Consider the following 19,213-nt stretch of genomic DNA (forward strand, 5'->3'; position numbering starts at 1 on the left):
TATGTAGCATCTCATCAGCTTTCATTTAAGCCATTTTTTTCAGCACTTCTAATGTTTTTAATTTGCACCTCTTAAGTTGATTTATTGTTGATCATAAAACTGTTAAGTAGCCTGGATATTGTTTGTCAGAGGTTAAAGGCCAAACTTACTACAGGTGATGAGGTTTATTACTATGTTCACACACATACACACACAGACACACACACACACACACACAGACACACACACACACACACACACACACACACACACACACACACACACACACACACACACACACACACACACACACACACACACACACACACACACACACTCACACACAGACACACACACACCTGGCTCTGACCTGTACATTCCTCTAACTCTATGTAACGTCTCTGTAGCCTCATCAAACTTGCGAGTGTGAATGAAAATAGCCCCATTGTGGCTCACAGACCTAACATGATTACATTCTGGTACGGTTCCTCACTGGAGCCATTTCCAGCACCAGTTCTCACTATAATATTTCTAATTTAACTCTCTAAAAATAAACCCTGGAGGATATGAAGGAATAAATTCCTTTTTTTTTTTAGCAAATCTCTCTGTACACGGAGCGTAAATCTGGCCACGATAATTCAATAGCCAGAATCTATTGAAATGTAAGGAAACCTGGAGCATTTTGTAATTATGTGTGGCCCATGTAGGCTCATGTGAGATGCCAAGAAAACAGGAAGGAAATGCTGCAGTGGGACCGTAAGGGATCGTTTGTATTGAGAGGAACTAATCGGGAATGTTAGGTCGAAGCGCGCACACACAGGAAATCATCAGAATGTGCTTGAGTATGCTCATGTGCACGTCTTCATGTCCTGCTTCATGTTTGGTGTAGGGACATAGATGCAAGTGTTTGCTTGTGTGTGACTATGAGTGTGCTCCTCTGCTTGCTTGCACGCACACATTAAGATGTGTCTCCCACCAGGAGAGCTTCCTCACTATCCCTGCTTTACGTCTCTAAGACAAGTGGTGTTTTCCTCCAACACAAGGCTCTGCAGTCACTGCCAGAGGCTGAATTCTGTTTGTGCTCGCTCTCTCTTTGCTTTTTTTTGGTTGGGGTGATGTAGTTTGCGCAAGTTAACACGTGAGGTGGTGAACTTGCTTTGGGGTTTGGTGTGTGTGTGTGTGTGTATGTGTGTGTGTGTGTGTGTGTGTGTTTGTGTGTGTGTGTGTTTGTGTGTGTGTGTGTGTGTGTGTGTGTGTGTGTTCCTTCAGGGGTGCTTTAGGTGCCACATTAAGTTCATATCAAGTGCTGTTTGCTCCCCTCTCCTGAGAGCCAATAAGATTTTATCCTGTTGCCTTTAAAAATGAATAAGCCAAGTCAGTAATAATTTATCAGTTCAGTCATCATTTAGCTCAGCTTGGAGATAGTAGTGGTAGATTGTAATCACATACAGGGTTTGCTTCAATTTTCTTAAAATAGGCTTGCCAGCACGTTTCAGATAGTCAAAGTGAGGTAAACTGTTTTCTTGTAATCAGATTTACATTTAACTCTTTATGCCACAATGCGGCAAAGAAGAGATTTAAACTTTACTCAACATTTAACTGCAGACCAAAAGTAAACAGCTGACTTGATGAAAAAAAGAGGCTCAGCACCTGAAACGTGTATTCAAAAAATGTTTCACTTTTACTTTCTAATACATTATTATCTGACCTTGAAATGTTTTACCATGTTTAAATCAGATCCACAGAGTGTCACAAATAGTTTTGTAGTGCTGTTGTACTTTACTTGAGGATAAAAAGAAAAAAACACATTAAAAAAAAAGCCTCACAAAAACTTAAGCTCAGTTTTGAGATGGTAATGAGACAATACTCAAAAGCTACATTTGTATGAAAATACAATTTTAAACAATTTTAAAAATAAAAGATACAAAATTTAAAAAAATGTTTTGCCAGCCTTGCTCAGACTGTGTTTCATACAGTGTTTCGAAAGACAGGAACAGGACAGAAACTGTTGGTTATAAACTTAAGATCAGACAAACATGTGAACGGATCTTTCTGTGGAATGTATTGTATTATATTATGTATGTCTGATTGTCATGTGACAAGATCATGTGGGTGATCACAAGGAGCCTTTATCACTTGACCATCACAGGAAGAAACCAATTTTTCGGTAATTTTCACTAATTGTGATTTATTATATTATTTATTTGCCTTACTCTGTGGGTCATGTTTAAAGTGCACAGCAGTCCGAAAAGAGAGGACGTGGCTTGGCTTCATAAAGGAATGTCACATCCCTGCTTTTTTTCCTGTGGGGAGACAGCCAGTCTGTCACTGCGGCCATTGTGTCACTTCCTGTCTCCTCTTCCTCTTCCTGTCAGGGGGGCGAGTGAAAACCTGGAAGAGAAGGTGGTTCATCCTGACGGACAACTGTCTCTACTACTTTGAATATACAACGGTGAGTCTCACACTAACATCATGTTATCATGCATGTATGTTTGAACACGCCTGAGATGAGCAAAGTGGAACACCCTCCAGCTACCAAATGAAATGAAATGTTCTTCTTTTCATTTGTCATCACAATGAATGTATTTACGATGAGCCCTCTGATTATATTATCTATTTAGTGCCCAAATTCAACTGGGGGAATATTCTGGGATTTGAGGGTGCCATAAAAAATTCTAGGACAAGTAATCATTTTTGTTTGCCCCTCAAATAAAAATGACACCGTGCCAGACAGGTTAAACACGTGACATCATTTCTTCACCCAAAACACAGTGGAGATTGATTAGTTTGATTAGTTACAAGACACTATATCGTCGAATTTCCTGTGGGTTTATCATTGTGTGTCAAGCTGATTATTCCAGCTGATGTAATCAATAGATTATAGTATATCATATATTGCATGGTAGTGTAGTGTTTTAATTCATTGTCTATAAATCAGAATCCAGACCATCGGCACCAAAAGTCAGCTGGTTCAAGTGATCCTTAGTGAAGAATGCAAATAATGTTAATAACTTAACCTGTATCACTGTGCTGATAAGCTAAACATGAAAGCTCTTGACATAGTGTTAGTTAATGCTAAATGTAACTTTGTGCCAAAGATTGTCCTTTATGGTTGTCAGCTCATATGACCTCAAAAAATATGTTTCCAACTTTGACAAATGAATAGCAGGCTGTGTGAACTTCTGACTTATATTTACTAGCCAGCTATAGCAACCGGAAATAAAAAAAACTAAAAATTAGCAGGGCCAATTAAGTCAATACATTGTTGCTACAGCCTTATGTGGTGTGGTATGACTAGCAGCTAATGGTGGCTAATGCTAGCTAATGTTAGCAATACTTAGGTAGATCTGATATTTCTCTATCAGTCACACTGTGTTTTAGCATATCGCTGATAAATATTTCACTTGCTCAGTGGTTAGCAAATGTTACTCAGTCTCGCTTTAACTGTCATGCATTGTCGCTAATTGTTGCTATGCACAGCGGCACATGTTATCAAATCATGCCTGTCACCTCAAAAATGCTTGTGTATCCATGACATGTATTTATTCATTTGTATTTATTTCTAAATGACTGATCGTGCCCACATGTGTTTGTTAATGTCCCTTTCTGTAGGATTAAGTTCATATGTGCGTCCTTGAAGGTTTTTATCAGTGCATGTGTGTCCCTGCTAGTTGCTACATCAGCACTGTCCTCTCTCTACCCTGATATTATCCTTCAGGACACTATCATTATGTCCCGTCCTCCGGTCTGACTGTTCCAGGCACACATTATCTGCTCAGTTAAAGAGCAGTGAGGACGAGAGGAGAAAATTAAGTTTTCACTGCAGGGACTTGCTGAGAAATTCAAATCCACTTGAGGTCTAATCATACGATACTTGGATAAATTGAAGACTCTGTTGATAGGTTCATAACTCTTTCCTTTTGCATCGGGCTCTTTTTTTTAACCTTGTTTACCTGTTTTTCTTTAATACCGTCCTGTAATGTGCTACTTGACGAACAATGCAGTGTGAGTTGTTCTTGCTGTTGGGGAGAATTTAGAGGTAACAATGAGGTGTGCGAATGATTGAGGGGAGGAAAATAAAAAACTACATGTACAGCGTACGGTTGTGTTGTGATTTTGAGAATTAACATACCAGAAAGAGCAGCGAGGACGAGAGGAGAAGGGGGGATTATACAGTTATATGCTTTGTTGATTTTATACTCTCTTCCCCACCTCACTCGCCATTTTTCGTTATCCTATGTCTTTCTGTCCACGTCTTCCCTTTTTATCTTCATCTTTTATCAGCATCTCTCGTCTCTTTTCTTTTTCCTCCCTCCTCCTTCTTTTTTGCCTTTCTCTCCCTTAGCTGCTTCTCTGATCTACATTCTTTCTTGTGTGCTTGCTTTTTGACTGTCTTATCAATTCCCTTCTCTTTGTATTAACTTGGTTGTTTTTCTCCCTCTTACGTTTCTCTTTCTCTTCCCTCTCTCCTTAAGGACAAGGAGCCTCGTGGGATCATCCCGCTGGAGAATCTCAGTATCAGGGAGGTGGAGGAGCCCAGGAAACCTGTGAGTGTTGCCTCATTAGAGACCTCACCCGTAGATCATACGTCAAGTACCTTTTTTCTTCTGTTGCAGTGTTAATTGGGTGTTCACGCTGTAAATCATTTCTTGGTCATCGGCAAACGTAATTATTTAACATTATTGATACCCTGCTCTTTGTCCCCCTCCAGAACTGCTTTGAGCTGTACAATCCAAACCACAAGGGCCAGGTGATCAAAGCCTGCAAGACGGAGGCGGATGGGCGTGTTGTTGAGGGAAATCACGTGGTGTACAGGATATCAGCACCCACGCCAGAGGAGAAGGAGGAGTGGATTAAATCAATCAAGTAAGACTCCTCACAAGTACACTTTAAGGGGAAAGTTCAACATTTTGGGTTTAGTCAATTTCTTGCTGAGAGTTAGATAAGAAAGAAAATAAGCGGGACTAAGAAATAAGCCTGTATATAACCAAACATAAAACTGCAATATGATGATTTTACACTTTGGTTTTTGTAGGGATTAAACAAAAGAGCTCTGTATGCGCTGATAGGCTGATTTTGTGTCCTTCAGGTCGAGCTAGTCTAGCCGATTTCCCATTTCCAGTCCTTATGCTAAGCCAAGCTAACCAGCTGCTGAGTGTAGCTTTATGAGTGGCATTGATCTCATCTAACTCTTACACAATAAAGCACATTTCCCAAAATGTCAAACTATTCCTTCATTATGATAGTAAATGGGTCAGCTTTCAAAATTCCATATTACATGAATCCTTGAGTTTTAGTGAGAAGTCAGATTTTTAAATTTTATGTGTGTGATGTTTCTAGTTTTCATACTAAAATGTTGATTACACACATAAACCTTTTCAAAAATGGTACTTACATCTTGTCTGGGCCAAGATAAAAGCTGACATAGAAGAGACCAAGAAAATATACTGGTATGGGTTTTAAACACATCTAAATCTATACAGAGTTCATCACTACAATATTAAATAGACAGTAAAATCGACAATGGGAGTGTGTTTTCATTCTCAATCACATACCATTCATAACTCTCATAGTAATAACCTTGCTTCCCCTGACCTAAATGTTGGATGCTCTGTAATCGCCTGCATAGAAGATGGTGCAATGTCAAAGAGAGTTTGCTCAGCAGAACAGAACCCTTGTATACTGTAATATAGTGCAATCCCCCCCCCCCCCCCCCCCCCCCCCCCCCCCCCCCTCCCCCCCCCCCCCCCATACTCTCAAAGAGTATTCCCCCTCCTCTCTCCATACTCTCAAAGAGTATTCACCGGGGGAAGTGATGGGGGATTAGTCACTGCTTATAACACCCCAGGGGTGAGCCAGCAAACCCAGCAAAACCTATCCAGGAGAGGCAGCTCCAAACTGGGCTGATGCATTCGCAGCCATGGAGGCTAACACACTTCACCAGAGGGGTCCAAGAGGACTCGGGGGTCTGTGGAGATAAAAGACTTTTTATGGAAATCATGATTTTCCCCTCTTCTAAAGTAGAAACGATCTCAGAAGGAACGCTCTATCTGCTTATCTTGAGTCACAAACATACAGACCCAGATGATGTTGGACCAACTGGGTCAATGGAGAAAGTAGGCTGTTGTCTCTTATGAATTCATGCATTGCTTTGGTAAAGGAGAAAAGTATTTGCTTTTATATGTGTTTAATTTCCATTAAATATTTCAGGCTTTAACATAGGCCTATCTTGTAAGGACAGAAATGGAGGAAGTGTTACTTTGTATTAGTTGCGGCAGCCTCGCTTGGATTTGATCTCTCTCCAGTGGAGTTTTTGTTTTATGAAATTGTGTTGTGCAAAATGACAATGAGCAGTATGAAAGAGAGGGATAGTCATCGTATACGGACTCCTCATTCTTCAGCGCGTGGCGGCGTAAAGGGAATGGGAGATATCCGCAGTGGGGGGTTGAGCCTCTTCTTGCTTTTTGATGGTGCTAACAGGATTTAGTAGCCGTGAAACTGGGCTCCTAAGCAGAGCCCAAATGGCTTCCTGACTCACTCACTCTCGTTGTGCGCTGCCTTTTCATCGCTCTAAAAAAGGGAGCGGGAGTATGAAGAAGAGTCTCGAGCGCCATTGTTCACCCTCCTTCAGACCTATAAACCTGCAGAATGGCATGAGGGAGAGTGTGTGATTGTGTGTTTTACTACGTACTTAGCTTGAGTTCTGGAGGAGGGAATCAGTGAGAGGTTCCAGCAAACCGGAGTACCAAGAAAAAAATGGGGGGGGGGGGGGGGGGGGGGGGGGGGTTCCTCTACAGAAACCATGGAAACCAAACTAGGTCACTGCACAAACTTTTTTCTTTTTTTTGGATCTAGTTAAGGCAGGGTTTTGTATAAATGTGCCTGCATTTCCATATCAAAGATATTCAAAGACCCTCCTCTCATGTGGCCTTGTTATTTATTTCATTGCTGTCCTTTGATTGGCTTCTCCAGGGCCAGCATTAGCAGAGACCCCTTCTACGACATGTTGGCCACCAGGAAGAGACGCATCGCCAACAAGAAGTGAAGAGGGACAATCTTCTCCATGCACAACCTCCAAACCCCCTCCATCTTTATCTCACATACAGTAAATCACACAGTGCAGAAGCCGGTTCTCCACAGAAATGACTGTCAACCCCAAAACAGACTCAGATCCTGAAGACGAACCTCCACTGAACTGTCTGCAAGTCGTGCGCTTTTTGGGGAGACATCACACTCTACTGAGAGGGCAACAGAGCTCCAGAAATCTCAGATATGCAGACATGCATGGAGCAGCAGCCAGTTTGTTTCTCCTCCATCTCATACAAACCCCCTACCTCCCCCCTCTCATGCTCATAACATGTTTCTAGGTCTCGCGAAAGCACAACTGCCACGTTTCAGGTGCATGCATGTGGGTTATTATAGACCCAGTGTGTGTGTGTGTGTGTGTGTATGTGTGTGTGTGTGTGTGTGTGTGCTACAGTGTGTGCATGCTATCAGTGCACACACCACAGTATGGGCGCATTAGCGTTCCCTTCACTGTGCTTTATTAAAAAAAAAAATCAGATGTTTGGTCAGCTAGACAGAGCACGGTTTTAAGGGTGTATAGACACGTCTGGAAGAGACAGACAGACAGACAGAGAGCAGAGGTGATTGTGAGGCAGCAGGTGGATGCAGTGCTGTATTACCTCTGCTGGTCCATGTTGTCATATCACTCTGGTGCTGAGTTCTTTTCTCCAGGTGCCACAGCTAACGCACTGCTCAGAGTAACCTCAGACAGCAGCGCTGGCTTACATTTAGGTTCCTAGCAAAGCATTACAGTCTTGAGTCAGCTGGGCTGATTTCATTTATTAGTGTGGAGCAGAGAATTTTGAAATGTGCATACTTTTTATTTTAGTTGAGTAATAAAGGCGCCTTTTCCCGAGGCTACAGGTGAAACATGCCTTACAGACTAAAAAGCACTTTCAGCTGAGAAAGTATTTTCAGTCTGCTGGGTAGGTTTTATTAATGGGTACCAGTCCGATTAAGCTTCTTCTTTTTTTCCTCTTTTTTTCTTGTCTATGGCCTATGTCAGTGAAGGTCAATGTATTGTCGTGATCCTGTTTGCATTTGGTTTGTAATCCTGAAGATCTTTGCTTGCTTTTGTGTTCCTCTTTGAAAGTATATGAATATAACCTATTATATACTATCATTTTGTATTTATTTTCATTTGTGAAATGGTTTAATACTACCTGTAAATGTTAAACAATGTATGCCTAAGTTATGTATGTATATATAATGTATAGGTTTTCTGGTCTCTTTGTTGTAGTATGCACACTCTGTGTAACATGTTTGAGCCTACTGGCAGAAGTTTGCATCAGCTGAAGTTTGGGGTCTTCTTTACAAAAGCCTTAAACATAAATCATTAAAAAAAATATGATGACAAGGGTGATGATGATGAAGATGATGATAATGATAATGATGACAATGATGATGAAGGAGAGAATATTTGCGCTTTAAGGTCAATAACTGTGATGATACCATTGAAAAGCCATGACTGATGAGTGAGAAAGATGCCCATATTTATGATAATAATGAAGATTATAGTGAAAATGTTGCTTGATGTTTTGTTAATGATGATGATTAGAGTACGGTGATATCAGTGGTAATGATGATGATGTCAAAAATGATAAATTCTACACCAGTAGTTTTCTATGTGATTGTAAAATACAATGAAAGCCTTGTGGTCTGGGCAGAATATAATCTTCTACTGCCCTGTGTGGGCTTATAGTTACATTAACTTTTATATTATCTGTAAAAGCTATTGGTCACGTTGTAAATTACGTATATCTACATAAAGTATACATAAAGCTTACAGCAGATGTATGGCGTATGTATTATTGATGTCGTTCTTGACCTACATATTTGCATAAGTAATGTGCTGTCATTAATGAATCATGCAGATATTTCTCTTGATGTAATGTGACAAACTCCCTGAATACATATCATGTGTATTCAAAGAGAGCAGGTGGTGTCTACCTGAATATGATCAAATACATGGTAAAGTAACAGGTGAAGTAAAACATGAAGAGTAAAGGAAAACATGATGGTCCCTGTGAAATATGACAGAGAGAAGATTTGGAACTGAATGACTGAGGAGAGACCGCCCTCTACTGGTTTGGGAGAGAAATAGCTACAAAATAGTTCAGGTGTCAATAATTATAATGTTAAAGATTAAAGTTAAGAATAAGAATACAAACCAAGAGTTAAAGTAAGCGGTATGATAGTGTTTAGGGCCAATCCACACTAGTAAAGACAGCCTTGCAGATTACTTCATGATTTATTACTTCACTTTAATGTTTGAGCTGCACTGTGCAGAATAATGAATGTGCAGAGTTTGACACTCAAAGACTAGTTTCATATTCAGCTACTAAAAGTGGAAAGTTTCTCTAACAGAAAAAATCAAAGTTTAAGACATATATCTACGAGGACGAAACATCACAAATAGTTTGTAGCCAAATTTGGTCCAGTATGCTACTTTTCTGAGCATGTTTTCTGATACACATCTGCAGATGATGTACAATCACATCAGCTGATAATGTGCAGCACAACACAAAAGGCTGTCACTTATTTACTTACTCATAGCCAGTCACAAAAGTTGACACTGACAGGTTATCATGGTCTCCTTGTACCTCCATTCACTGTTAACACTTCAGAGTAACTGTTGTCGGGAAAAGAAAGCTAATATAACATTTTACAGTAAAGAAAAATGTTTCAAAAAATGATTGTAGAACTAAACTGTTGTAGGAATACTGTGTCTGGCTACATCATCTACTACACATGATATTCGCTCTTGTAACACACACACACACACACACACACACACACACACACACACACACACACACACACACACACACACACACACACACACACACACACACAAACAAACACTGTTCCCTACATGTCTCTGCTGTGATGTCTTCACAGGCAGCATGCAGGCTCTCTCTGTCTCTGAGTCCACCTTTTTTTTTCTGACCAAAACTTCACAGTCAACTTTCACATCTTCCCTTGTACAGGACAAGGTTACATGAGAGATTTATCTATCATCATTATTTTAATGACACAACCACAGTACTGATATACAGTGAAAAAGGGAGAATGCAGCATCTTGAAAAGAAGGATTTTCATTTAATCATTGTGCCAAAGCAAGTGAGGAAAAACTGCAAAACTAACTGGGATGTTTGAATGTAAAAAGCTACACTAAAAAGACCAAATACTGCCTCCCAGTGGATAAATACAGGATCATAGCCAAGCTGTAAAATCAACCCGTGTGTTAGACATTTTGCAGATGAATTGTCCTGCAGTCACTACCAGACACATGTGGTAGGTCAGTGTAGCAATCAGCATCATAACATTAATACTAATACATCGACTCGAATCATGAATGGATTTAAAGTCCGACAGTTGTACTTGTGATTTACAAATTGTATATAAAAGAAATCTGTATGAGCCGAGCCACTTAAGTGTGAAAGTTTTGGTTTTGTATGGATTTTTACAGTGTTAGAGTGTTGTGAAACATCCATGCTGCCACAGGTGATTGCTGCTGTTGAAGGAAAAGGTCCTATAGCATGATGCGCATTCATTGCAAAATGAGGAAGCAAAAGATATCACAGAAAGAAACAGCTATGAGGCACTGGAAGGTCAAATGCACAGATATGATTGAACCACAGTACAGAACAGTATTTTGTCCTTTCAGGTCAAGTCTAAAAGTTATTTATTCCTTTTCAAAAAACTATTCAGATTTTACATTTGAGACCTTTTCAGAAGCAACAACTAAAACCAAAATGACAAATACTGTAAATGCATACAGTTTCCCTAGAGCCTGTAGACATCATGTTTAAGAGTGAGAGAGAGGAACAGTACGTTTTGCTACAACAGCAAATTCCCAAACAGCACCCCTGACTCTATTAAAAACCATGACTGACTTTACAAACATATTTTCAAAGTCCTCAGGCCACACTCTGATACTTTCCTCCTTCCTATAAAAACAATAAAATCCCAGTAAAATATCTATAAGTTGTATCTTTTTCCTGAAAGAAAACCTCGGCTTTTGACCTTACAGTATGTGATCATCAGTGACCTTTAGTAACCTTTGGGTGGCCTCTGCACCGATGACTGACCCCCTCAGCAGGGTGAAGAGGAGACTTGATCGTAGTCGGGGCATTTGAGGAGAGCAGGGTAGCTTGCGCTCATCTGTAGAGAAGCCTCACTCGATATGTCAGAGGGACTCCGGCCACGTGACCAGGCCTCAGGGTGAAGGAACTGGCCGGAGTGGTCCGAGCAGTTGCTGAGACGAGGCCGGTAGAAGCTGGGGTGGCGAGGCTGGTAGATCTCCTCTGCTGTGTAGCGCTTCATGAACAGGTAGACAGACATGACGCCTGCACTCTGCGGTGTAGAAGAAAATAAAGTCAACACAGCAAAACACATTTTCCTCTAAAAGAAAGAACTCAGGTTTTTACTGTTGTCAGTCACTGACTTAGGGTTGTGCAAAATATACATTTAAAAAGACGTCCAGTGGAGAGTGTCATTAAGTGTCATTAAAACCGTAATTTAGATTACTTGATCATTTATGTTAGTTTGTTTGTGATTGCTTTAATTTGGTAATTTTTCTTTCAAAGCATTGACTGAAAAAATAACTATTCTACTAATTATATATCTTGATGCTGGTAGGAACATCTAGTTCGTAGACTGATTGCCACACCAGAAAATTATTACAAATAGGGCTGCAACTAATAATTATTATTCTTATTATTATATTATAGTGACAGATCAATGAGCCTGAAAACCAAGATGATGTCCTTGAGTGCGGTGAGCAACAGTACACTTCACATAATCATGTCAAATACTAGTATTACAATACGAATATTCAGTTTATATCATAGAAGACTAATTAAATCAGAAAATTATTTGCATTCAAGAAGCTGGAATCAGAGAATTTTTGACTTTTTTGTTAATCAGCTCCAAACAATTAATTGATTATCAAAATAGTTAGAGGTTAATTTTATAGTCTGCAACTAATCGATGAATTGACAAATTGCAGCTCTACTAACAACAGCTCTTTATTGATGGCATTATTACCTAAATGTATGTTATTTGTAAGAATCACACAAAAATGTGTTTTTATGTGTCAGTTATACTAATATTAACCCTGCTAAAAAGCTATTAATACAATGTAAAGGTGCAGTTCCTGGCTGTGACCACTGGAGGGCAGTTAATACCCGTTAAAAGCCTAAAAAAAGCTGTGTTTTTTATTTTCACACATACACAGCATGAATACACAGAATTATAATGAAATACAATACACAATTTACTGTCAATGAATCAATTAGATATCAACTATTAAATGAAACATCAACTATTTTGATAAGTGATTAATCATCTGGAGTCATTTTTTAAAGAAAATATACCCAAAGTCTCTGATCCAGCTTCTCAAATCTGAATATTTTCTGGTTTGATTAATTTTCTATGATAATAAATTTAATATCTTGGTCAAGAAAAAAAACACATTTGAGGATCAATGTCACCTTGGACTTTGGGAAACAGTGATCATCATGTTTCATAATTTTCTGACATCTTATAGACCAACAACAATTGACTGAGCAAGATCATAATCAACTGATTAATTAAAAAAGCCCTGGAAAAATTGAAATATTTTGTGCTGAGTTTAAAGGAGCAATAAACAACAATATTAGGCATGTGTCAGCTGATCACCTCAGTGAGCAGGAAGGAGATGGCAGCAAAGGCAAAGGACCAGCCATACTTGTAGGTAAAATAGGCCTCACTGCTCTTAGTCCTGTTCAGCATTTCATCATTTATACTGGAGATATACAGCACCAGACCCACCACCAGAGCCAGTCCTGAGACACATAGAGAAGAGAAAAAATAATAATTCAGGGATGGACCAAAACAAAAAGAGAAAAAAGAAACATCAAAATCTGGGTACCTGAAAGGATGAAGAAGATTCCAGAGACAAAAGCCAGGATTGTGCGGTGCGGCCTCATGTGTCCGATGTTGTTGAGGACAAATCCAATGAACATGAAGAAAAGGCTGACCAGAGGGAATGGAGTGGCTGAGCGTATCATCTCTGGGAGGAGAGAGAGAGTTGAGGATTAAACCCCAAAATGTACAGCAAAATGGTCGGCCAGACAAGCAGTGTGGTGTTTCTGGCTATAAATAACAACATCATGATAAAGAATTACTAATTGACAAAAAGGGTAAAAAGATGAGATGAGTATAAAACTTATATAGAAAGATGATCACAGACAGATGAGATTTATGTATTTAATCTCAAAGTGAAATTAATTCAATTTGTTGTTGATCAACCACAATTAAACTGAAGCTGTGTTCATCTTTATTTAGCTTCAACCACATCTGTATCTGTTCTCTTGGAAGGAAGGGGGAACAATCAATCTTGTAATGAAAAAAAAATGCTGCCAGTTTTTTTTTCTTTTTTTTGTGTGTGAATGGAGTACGATATTAGAGTTTATTACACAGACTGACTAAAGTGGATTATCCTTTGGTAAAGCTTTGACATTGAGCCACACTGAAGGACTTGTGTGTTGAATTATCTGTGAAGAGGCAAAGAGTATTCTGAAGAGGAACAGGGCAGAAACACTCATCTAGATGAGTGAGGAGGCTCATCTCTGGCTGTATCCAGGTGGTTAAATGGTTGTCTGAACACAACAATACAATAAAAATATCCCTGATGTTTATATGAACAACCTAAAGTGCGGGTGTTGGGGGGAGTTTAGTTTATTAGTTTGAAGCAACTGTTGGAGGTTGGAGGTGTCACTCACTCAGCACGTTTACTGTGGACTCTGAGGTCAACTGGACATTCATAGGCATGATGTACTCGATGGTAAAGCAGCGACCCGACTCTTCACCTGAAGAAGAAAGAGACAGAAACTGAAGAGTAGAAGTAATAAGATGTGGAGACATGAAGGAATGGAGTACATGTTCCTTTTTTATAACATGTTGAGGACTCCAATGCACCACGCTTAAACAAAACAGGTAAAGTTTATAGCAACAGGCGGTCAATCGGAACAGGCAACTAAAAGAAGGGGGCAACATGGCAAACAAGAGCAAGGATAACAAGGCAGGAAACAATGACTAAACAGGTTAGTGTGTAGGTCAGGTCAAGGTAAAAGGTGGAAACACTGAGGACTACTGCAGGACAGAGTGGGAGATATTACAGAGAAATAAGGGTAGGAGATATTAGTGATTGGCAAATTGAAAAGAGGGGGGGGGGGGAGAGAGCTATCACCATGACAATAAATATGAATGTGATCATGAAACAACAAAACACTAGTTACTCTAAGCTAGCTGACTTTGTTGCGCGATTGATTCCACTTTCACATCTGTGAGGTACCATACAGTGTGTCGATGGAGGCTACAGTGTACTGAAGACTGGGAACATCTCTAACTGAAGGTAACAAAATCCACCAATCATCAGCTCCAAAGACAATTAATTAACATATATTGGTTTAGTACATAAATCCAAAGTGTAAAAATGATAATTCACCATTTTACAAGTAGGTTTGTGGTGGACTACTTCTTGACCAGGAACATTAACTAACAACAGGAAGAAAATGGTGACTTGTCATTTATAGACTTACATTTTTATGTGAATTAATAAAATAAGATATAATGTGTTAATTAGTTAGCTTTTGAGGTGCTGGTTGGTGAACTTTGTTACCTTTGGAGAGTGTGAGTTACATCACATCCTGCAAAAAAAGCTACACAGCCATTATTATCACTTCACTGTCTCTCTCTCTCTCACACACACACATGCACGCATGCACATATGCACGTAAGCACACACAAACTTCCACCAAGTCCTCAGAGACAGATGTCATCTCATCATGCCACTGAATTAGCTGGTGGATAATACCAGCTGGTGTCTGTATGTGACAGTGTGTGACAGTGCGTGTGTGTGACAGTGTGTGTGTGTGTGTGTGTGTGTGTGTGTGTGTGTGTGTGTGTGTGTATCATTATTTTGCAGGACTGAGTGTGAATACACTTTGTTATAAAGTGTGTTATTTAAACAAAGACCAAAATACAGATACGTTTTCTGTCTATCTGTTGCCTTTCTCTCTGCCTATTTTCTTCCACAGTCTTTCACTCACATTCTCTCTCTCTATTTCTCTCTCTCTCACACACACACACACACACACACACACACACACACACACACACACACACACACACACACACACACACACACACACACACACACACACACACACACACACACACATACACACACACACACACACACACACACACACACACACACACACACACACACACACACACACAGACAATCACACACACAATCACACAGTCAGACACAGATGAAGTAATGTGAATGTCATTCTGTGTTAATGTCAAAGCCAGCTGATGCAGTGATGATATGTCAGTGTGACAGCTTCAGCTCCTTGCTGCTGCCACATTTAGACACTGTATAAATGACTGATCTTTGAATGTGGTTGTTCCTGTTTGAGAGCGCACTCTAAAATCTTTATGGTGATCTGCTCCATAATCCTGATTTACACATGAATAACTGTCAAGAAAATATATCCCGAATCCTTTCTTGCAGCCAACTCTTTCTCCATTTTGGACTCACCAGCCAGGAAGCAGACTCTCCAGAGGCCCGAGTGCAGCGAGGTCTTGATGTCAGTGCTCTGGTTCAGAGGCATAATCACACCCTCCTCCAGATACAGCCAGTAGTCTGTGCTGACTGCCACTCCCAGAAGCCCCAGGCCGCTGATTGCAAAGACGCTGCTCAGCAATGTGAGGGCCTTCCTGCTACACGCGCTCATGATGACAGCGGGGATCTTCCACTGGGTTGTTGATGAAATTAAGAAAAGTTCCAGGAGAAATCTGGATGGGAAAGTGGAATAAAAAGTGTGATTTATGTTTGGGACAATAAGACCCAAACTGTTCTTTATTACTAAATAAATAACCATATGAAATAAATGCAGATAAAAATATGTAATATAACTATATATTGTGAAATAATCCTTTAAATGTCAGCTCATTAGATTCAAGTAGTGTTTATTTCAAAAATGTTATTGTTATTGCAGATTTTCCTCCTTTTATTTCAGTCAACATCTCTAAAGCTCACAACATGTTGTTGAGTTTTAGATGTGTTGGTAGGCAAATTCTGTTACCTTTAAACAGAGCCAGACTAGCTGTTAACCTTGTTTCCAGCTCTGTATCTTTAATTATGAAAATAATATCAATCTTTTCAAAAAACTTTCAGCAAGAGAACAAAGAAGTGTGTCTCCCAAAATATCCCTTTAAAATGTATTGGGATTATTCCACAAAATCATTTATGTTATACTTAGATGAAGCTCCCCTGCCATCCCACATGAGCTTTTTTTAGCTCCTGTTTTGTTTTAGCTTCAAAGTGAAATCATTACACTCAAAACTACTGTTTAGAAGCAGAAACATCATTTCACTGCATCATCTTTGTCATCTAAAAGAAAAAGCCTTAATGGTCACAGTGTAATATGCATCACTCATAATAGAGGCTCATAATAGACTTCCCCTTTATATATCGTGTGGAAAGAAAGAAAAAACACTATGTGCTGGCTTTTTTTTCCTCCAAGAATCAGTCTCTTTGTCCAGTCTCTATTATGGCTATTTAGACCCTTAAGGAGCGACATTCTGCTCCTCACAGTGAAATTACCATGAAAAAACTGTTCAGGGCTGTGCAGATTCATTATGTAAAATCCAACAACATCAGAGCAGTTCACGCAATTGCCACATTGGGTCTGCTCTAAGGATACTTTGAGGGTCTTGCAGGTGTGTATCTGCACAATATGCGTGTGTGAATGTGTGCAGGTGCTTTGTGAGCTCGGCTGTGAAAACAGGGAAAAGAGGTGAGGAAGGTGGGTGGGAGGGAGGATGACAGACGCACCAGTAGACACGAACTGATGAGGAGGTGAGTGAGCTTCACATCCTTCTTCTGTCCACATGATATTTCAGGGAGATTTAGAAAAGTCAAATCTCCTTGTCATGATGAGAAGCTTATGAAATGTCAGGGTAAAAGGAGGAATCAATAATATCTGTGGTCATCTTGCAGGTAAATCCGATCCAAATTGTTATTTGCTTGACTTCACAAAATGCTTTTCATGTCTTATTTTCAGTCAAGAAGACAGAATAGGAAAGTTTCCACATACATTTGGTGAAGTGTTTCGACTCTGTTTTTATATATAAAGTGGAAGTCAGTCCAAGTCACTGCTAAACAACGCCAACCTGCCACTAAAAGAATAAAGAGGTGTGAGTCCAGCCTCCAGACTGAGGGGTATTAAATGTGTTGCAGCCTATAAACTATGAATACAAATGCTTCCATTATTTGAAAATCAAAGACTGGGTTTTAACATTTTACAGCCATGAATCAGGGCAGATTCCAAACGGCCTTTGAAAAGGTTGGACATTCATAACATCATTCATAAGTCAGAGTGGGGATTAGGCAGATTGATCACATATGATCATCTAGACTGACAAGGTGATGATTTAGATCCCATACACATATGAGTGATCTACAGACAGTGGTGGAGGGAGGAATCAGATAAAGGACAGACTGTCAAGGAGAGGCTCACTTCTTTGGTCGTCTTTACTGTGATAATTAATTATCCTTAGGTCTGTTACCTGTAAGTTTGTATGCACCAATATTAAAATGATCCAGTATGAATACAATGACATTATTCTTCTTATAGAGGTACTACAAAACAAATAAAATCATGTCTTGTTGGCTGTAAAGTAACACCCAAATAAACACTAAAAATATCAGCATGTCTGTGATCCAGCAAGGTCACCTCTCTGAGTTATTAGTAATCCACGTGTCCAAGTCATATGGACCAGATTATTACTTGATATCAGTCATTATCAGCATTATTTTAATGCCTTTTTTCTAGGTGACAGTAGAGAGGTGACAGGAAATTAAGGGAGAGAGAGAGAGAGAGATGAGAGAGAGAGAGAGAGAGAGAGAGAGAGAGAGAGAGAGAGAGAGAGAGAGAGAGAGAGAGATGGGTTTTGTGTTTTTTTAGTCATCAAATAAATAATAAATTACTTGTTGATGTAGAAATCCAGCGAGCCATGTGTATGTGAATTGCAAAAAATAGGAATAAATCTAATGATAAATGAATAAATCTAAATCATAATTCAGTGAATTAAACCACTCTCAAATAGAAGCCAGTAGATATACAAAATAATAAGAGAGAGTTCTCCTTGGTGCTGAAACATGAAGTCCAACAAGATACCATCTGTGTCGTGTCTTGTTGAAGCCCTTTAAACGTCCTATGATGAGCCTGATATCCCAATAAAATGTTACAACTGAAAGGAATAACAGCTAGCATATACAGTGATATATATGGTAATCATAAATTGTACTATGTATACAGAACTGTAGGATTGAAATTGAAATGTTCACCAAAACCTCAATCAACTTACAACAAACATCCGAACACAAAAACACAGGTATTAAAAATCTTCATGCAGCCAGTTAATTACGCTATAATATAATCATCTATTACAGCATAGGCTTGTTTTCGTGCTTACCTGTCAAGTCTCAGCACTGCGTTTTGTGTCCTTGAAGCAAAGCTAGTGCAGAAAGTTGTATTTAAATCTCCTGCCTGCAGTGAGCGGGAGAGAGCGAGACTGTTTGGTCAGGGGCGATATCTTATATGGCGATATCTGCCTGTTACAGCCACAAATTCCTTCAGAAAGTGAAGCTTTTAGGACCGAGACGACGCGGTGCGCCAATGCAACACTCCAAGGAAACAAGGCTGGTCTTACACTTACTGAGTGCACACACACACACACACACACACACACACACACACACACACACACACACACACACACACACACACAAACAGAAAGAAAGAGAGCTAGAGAGAGAGAGAGAGAGAGAGAGAGAGAGAGAGAGAGAGAGAGAGAGAGAGAGAGAGAGTTTTTCAGGACCAAGGACAGCTGTTGAGGTAATCAACAAGTTCAAGTGCGCAACACAGACAACGAAAACGAGGCTGATGGCATCATTACCTCTACTTCATAAATACAACCTGCTCTGTCTGTGTTGTGCTGTGAATATAAAGAGTTACATTCAGATGAGAAAACACTCACCCGCTGTCATGGTGTCAGACAGATGCACACAGAGGGCACCTTCACACGCTTTGTTCTCAAAACT

The 19,213-nt window shown here is 39.7% G+C and overlaps 2 protein-coding genes across 3 annotated transcripts in view; one reads left to right on the forward strand and one right to left on the reverse strand.

The window, feature by feature from the left end:
- Positions 1-8,695, forward strand: part of cyth3b (cytohesin 3b) — a 33,977-nt gene extending 25,282 nt beyond the window's left edge. Inside the window, exons 10-13 of the mRNA XM_062438234.1 lie at positions 2,355-2,431; positions 4,455-4,526; positions 4,691-4,845; positions 6,952-8,695. Coding sequence (XP_062294218.1) covers positions 2,355-2,431; positions 4,455-4,526; positions 4,691-4,845; positions 6,952-7,024 — 377 coding nt within the window. The 3' untranslated portion in view covers positions 7,025-8,695. The remainder of the gene's footprint in view (positions 1-2,354; positions 2,432-4,454; positions 4,527-4,690; positions 4,846-6,951) is intronic.
- A 2,447-nt stretch (positions 8,696-11,142) lies between these two features.
- On the reverse strand, positions 11,143-15,839 carry cacng5b (calcium channel, voltage-dependent, gamma subunit 5b). Of its 2 annotated transcripts, none has more exons than XM_062438818.1 (5): positions 15,644-15,839; positions 13,815-13,901; positions 12,962-13,102; positions 12,730-12,875; positions 11,143-11,403 (listed from the first exon to the last, which is right to left on the reverse strand). In XM_062438818.1, exons 1-5 carry the CDS (start codon positions 15,837-15,839, stop codon positions 11,143-11,145), a joined length of 831 nt encoding a protein of 276 aa, XP_062294802.1. The 2 variants fall into 2 exon arrangements, with proteins under 2 accessions (XP_062294802.1, XP_062294801.1); XM_062438817.1 differs by having other exon boundaries at positions 13,815-13,943.
- Positions 15,840-19,213: the final 3,374 nt, after the last annotated feature.

This window comes from Scomber scombrus, chromosome 18 (genome assembly GCF_963691925.1).
Source record: "Scomber scombrus chromosome 18, fScoSco1.1, whole genome shotgun sequence".
Taxonomy (NCBI): Eukaryota; Metazoa; Chordata; class Actinopteri; order Scombriformes; family Scombridae; genus Scomber; species Scomber scombrus.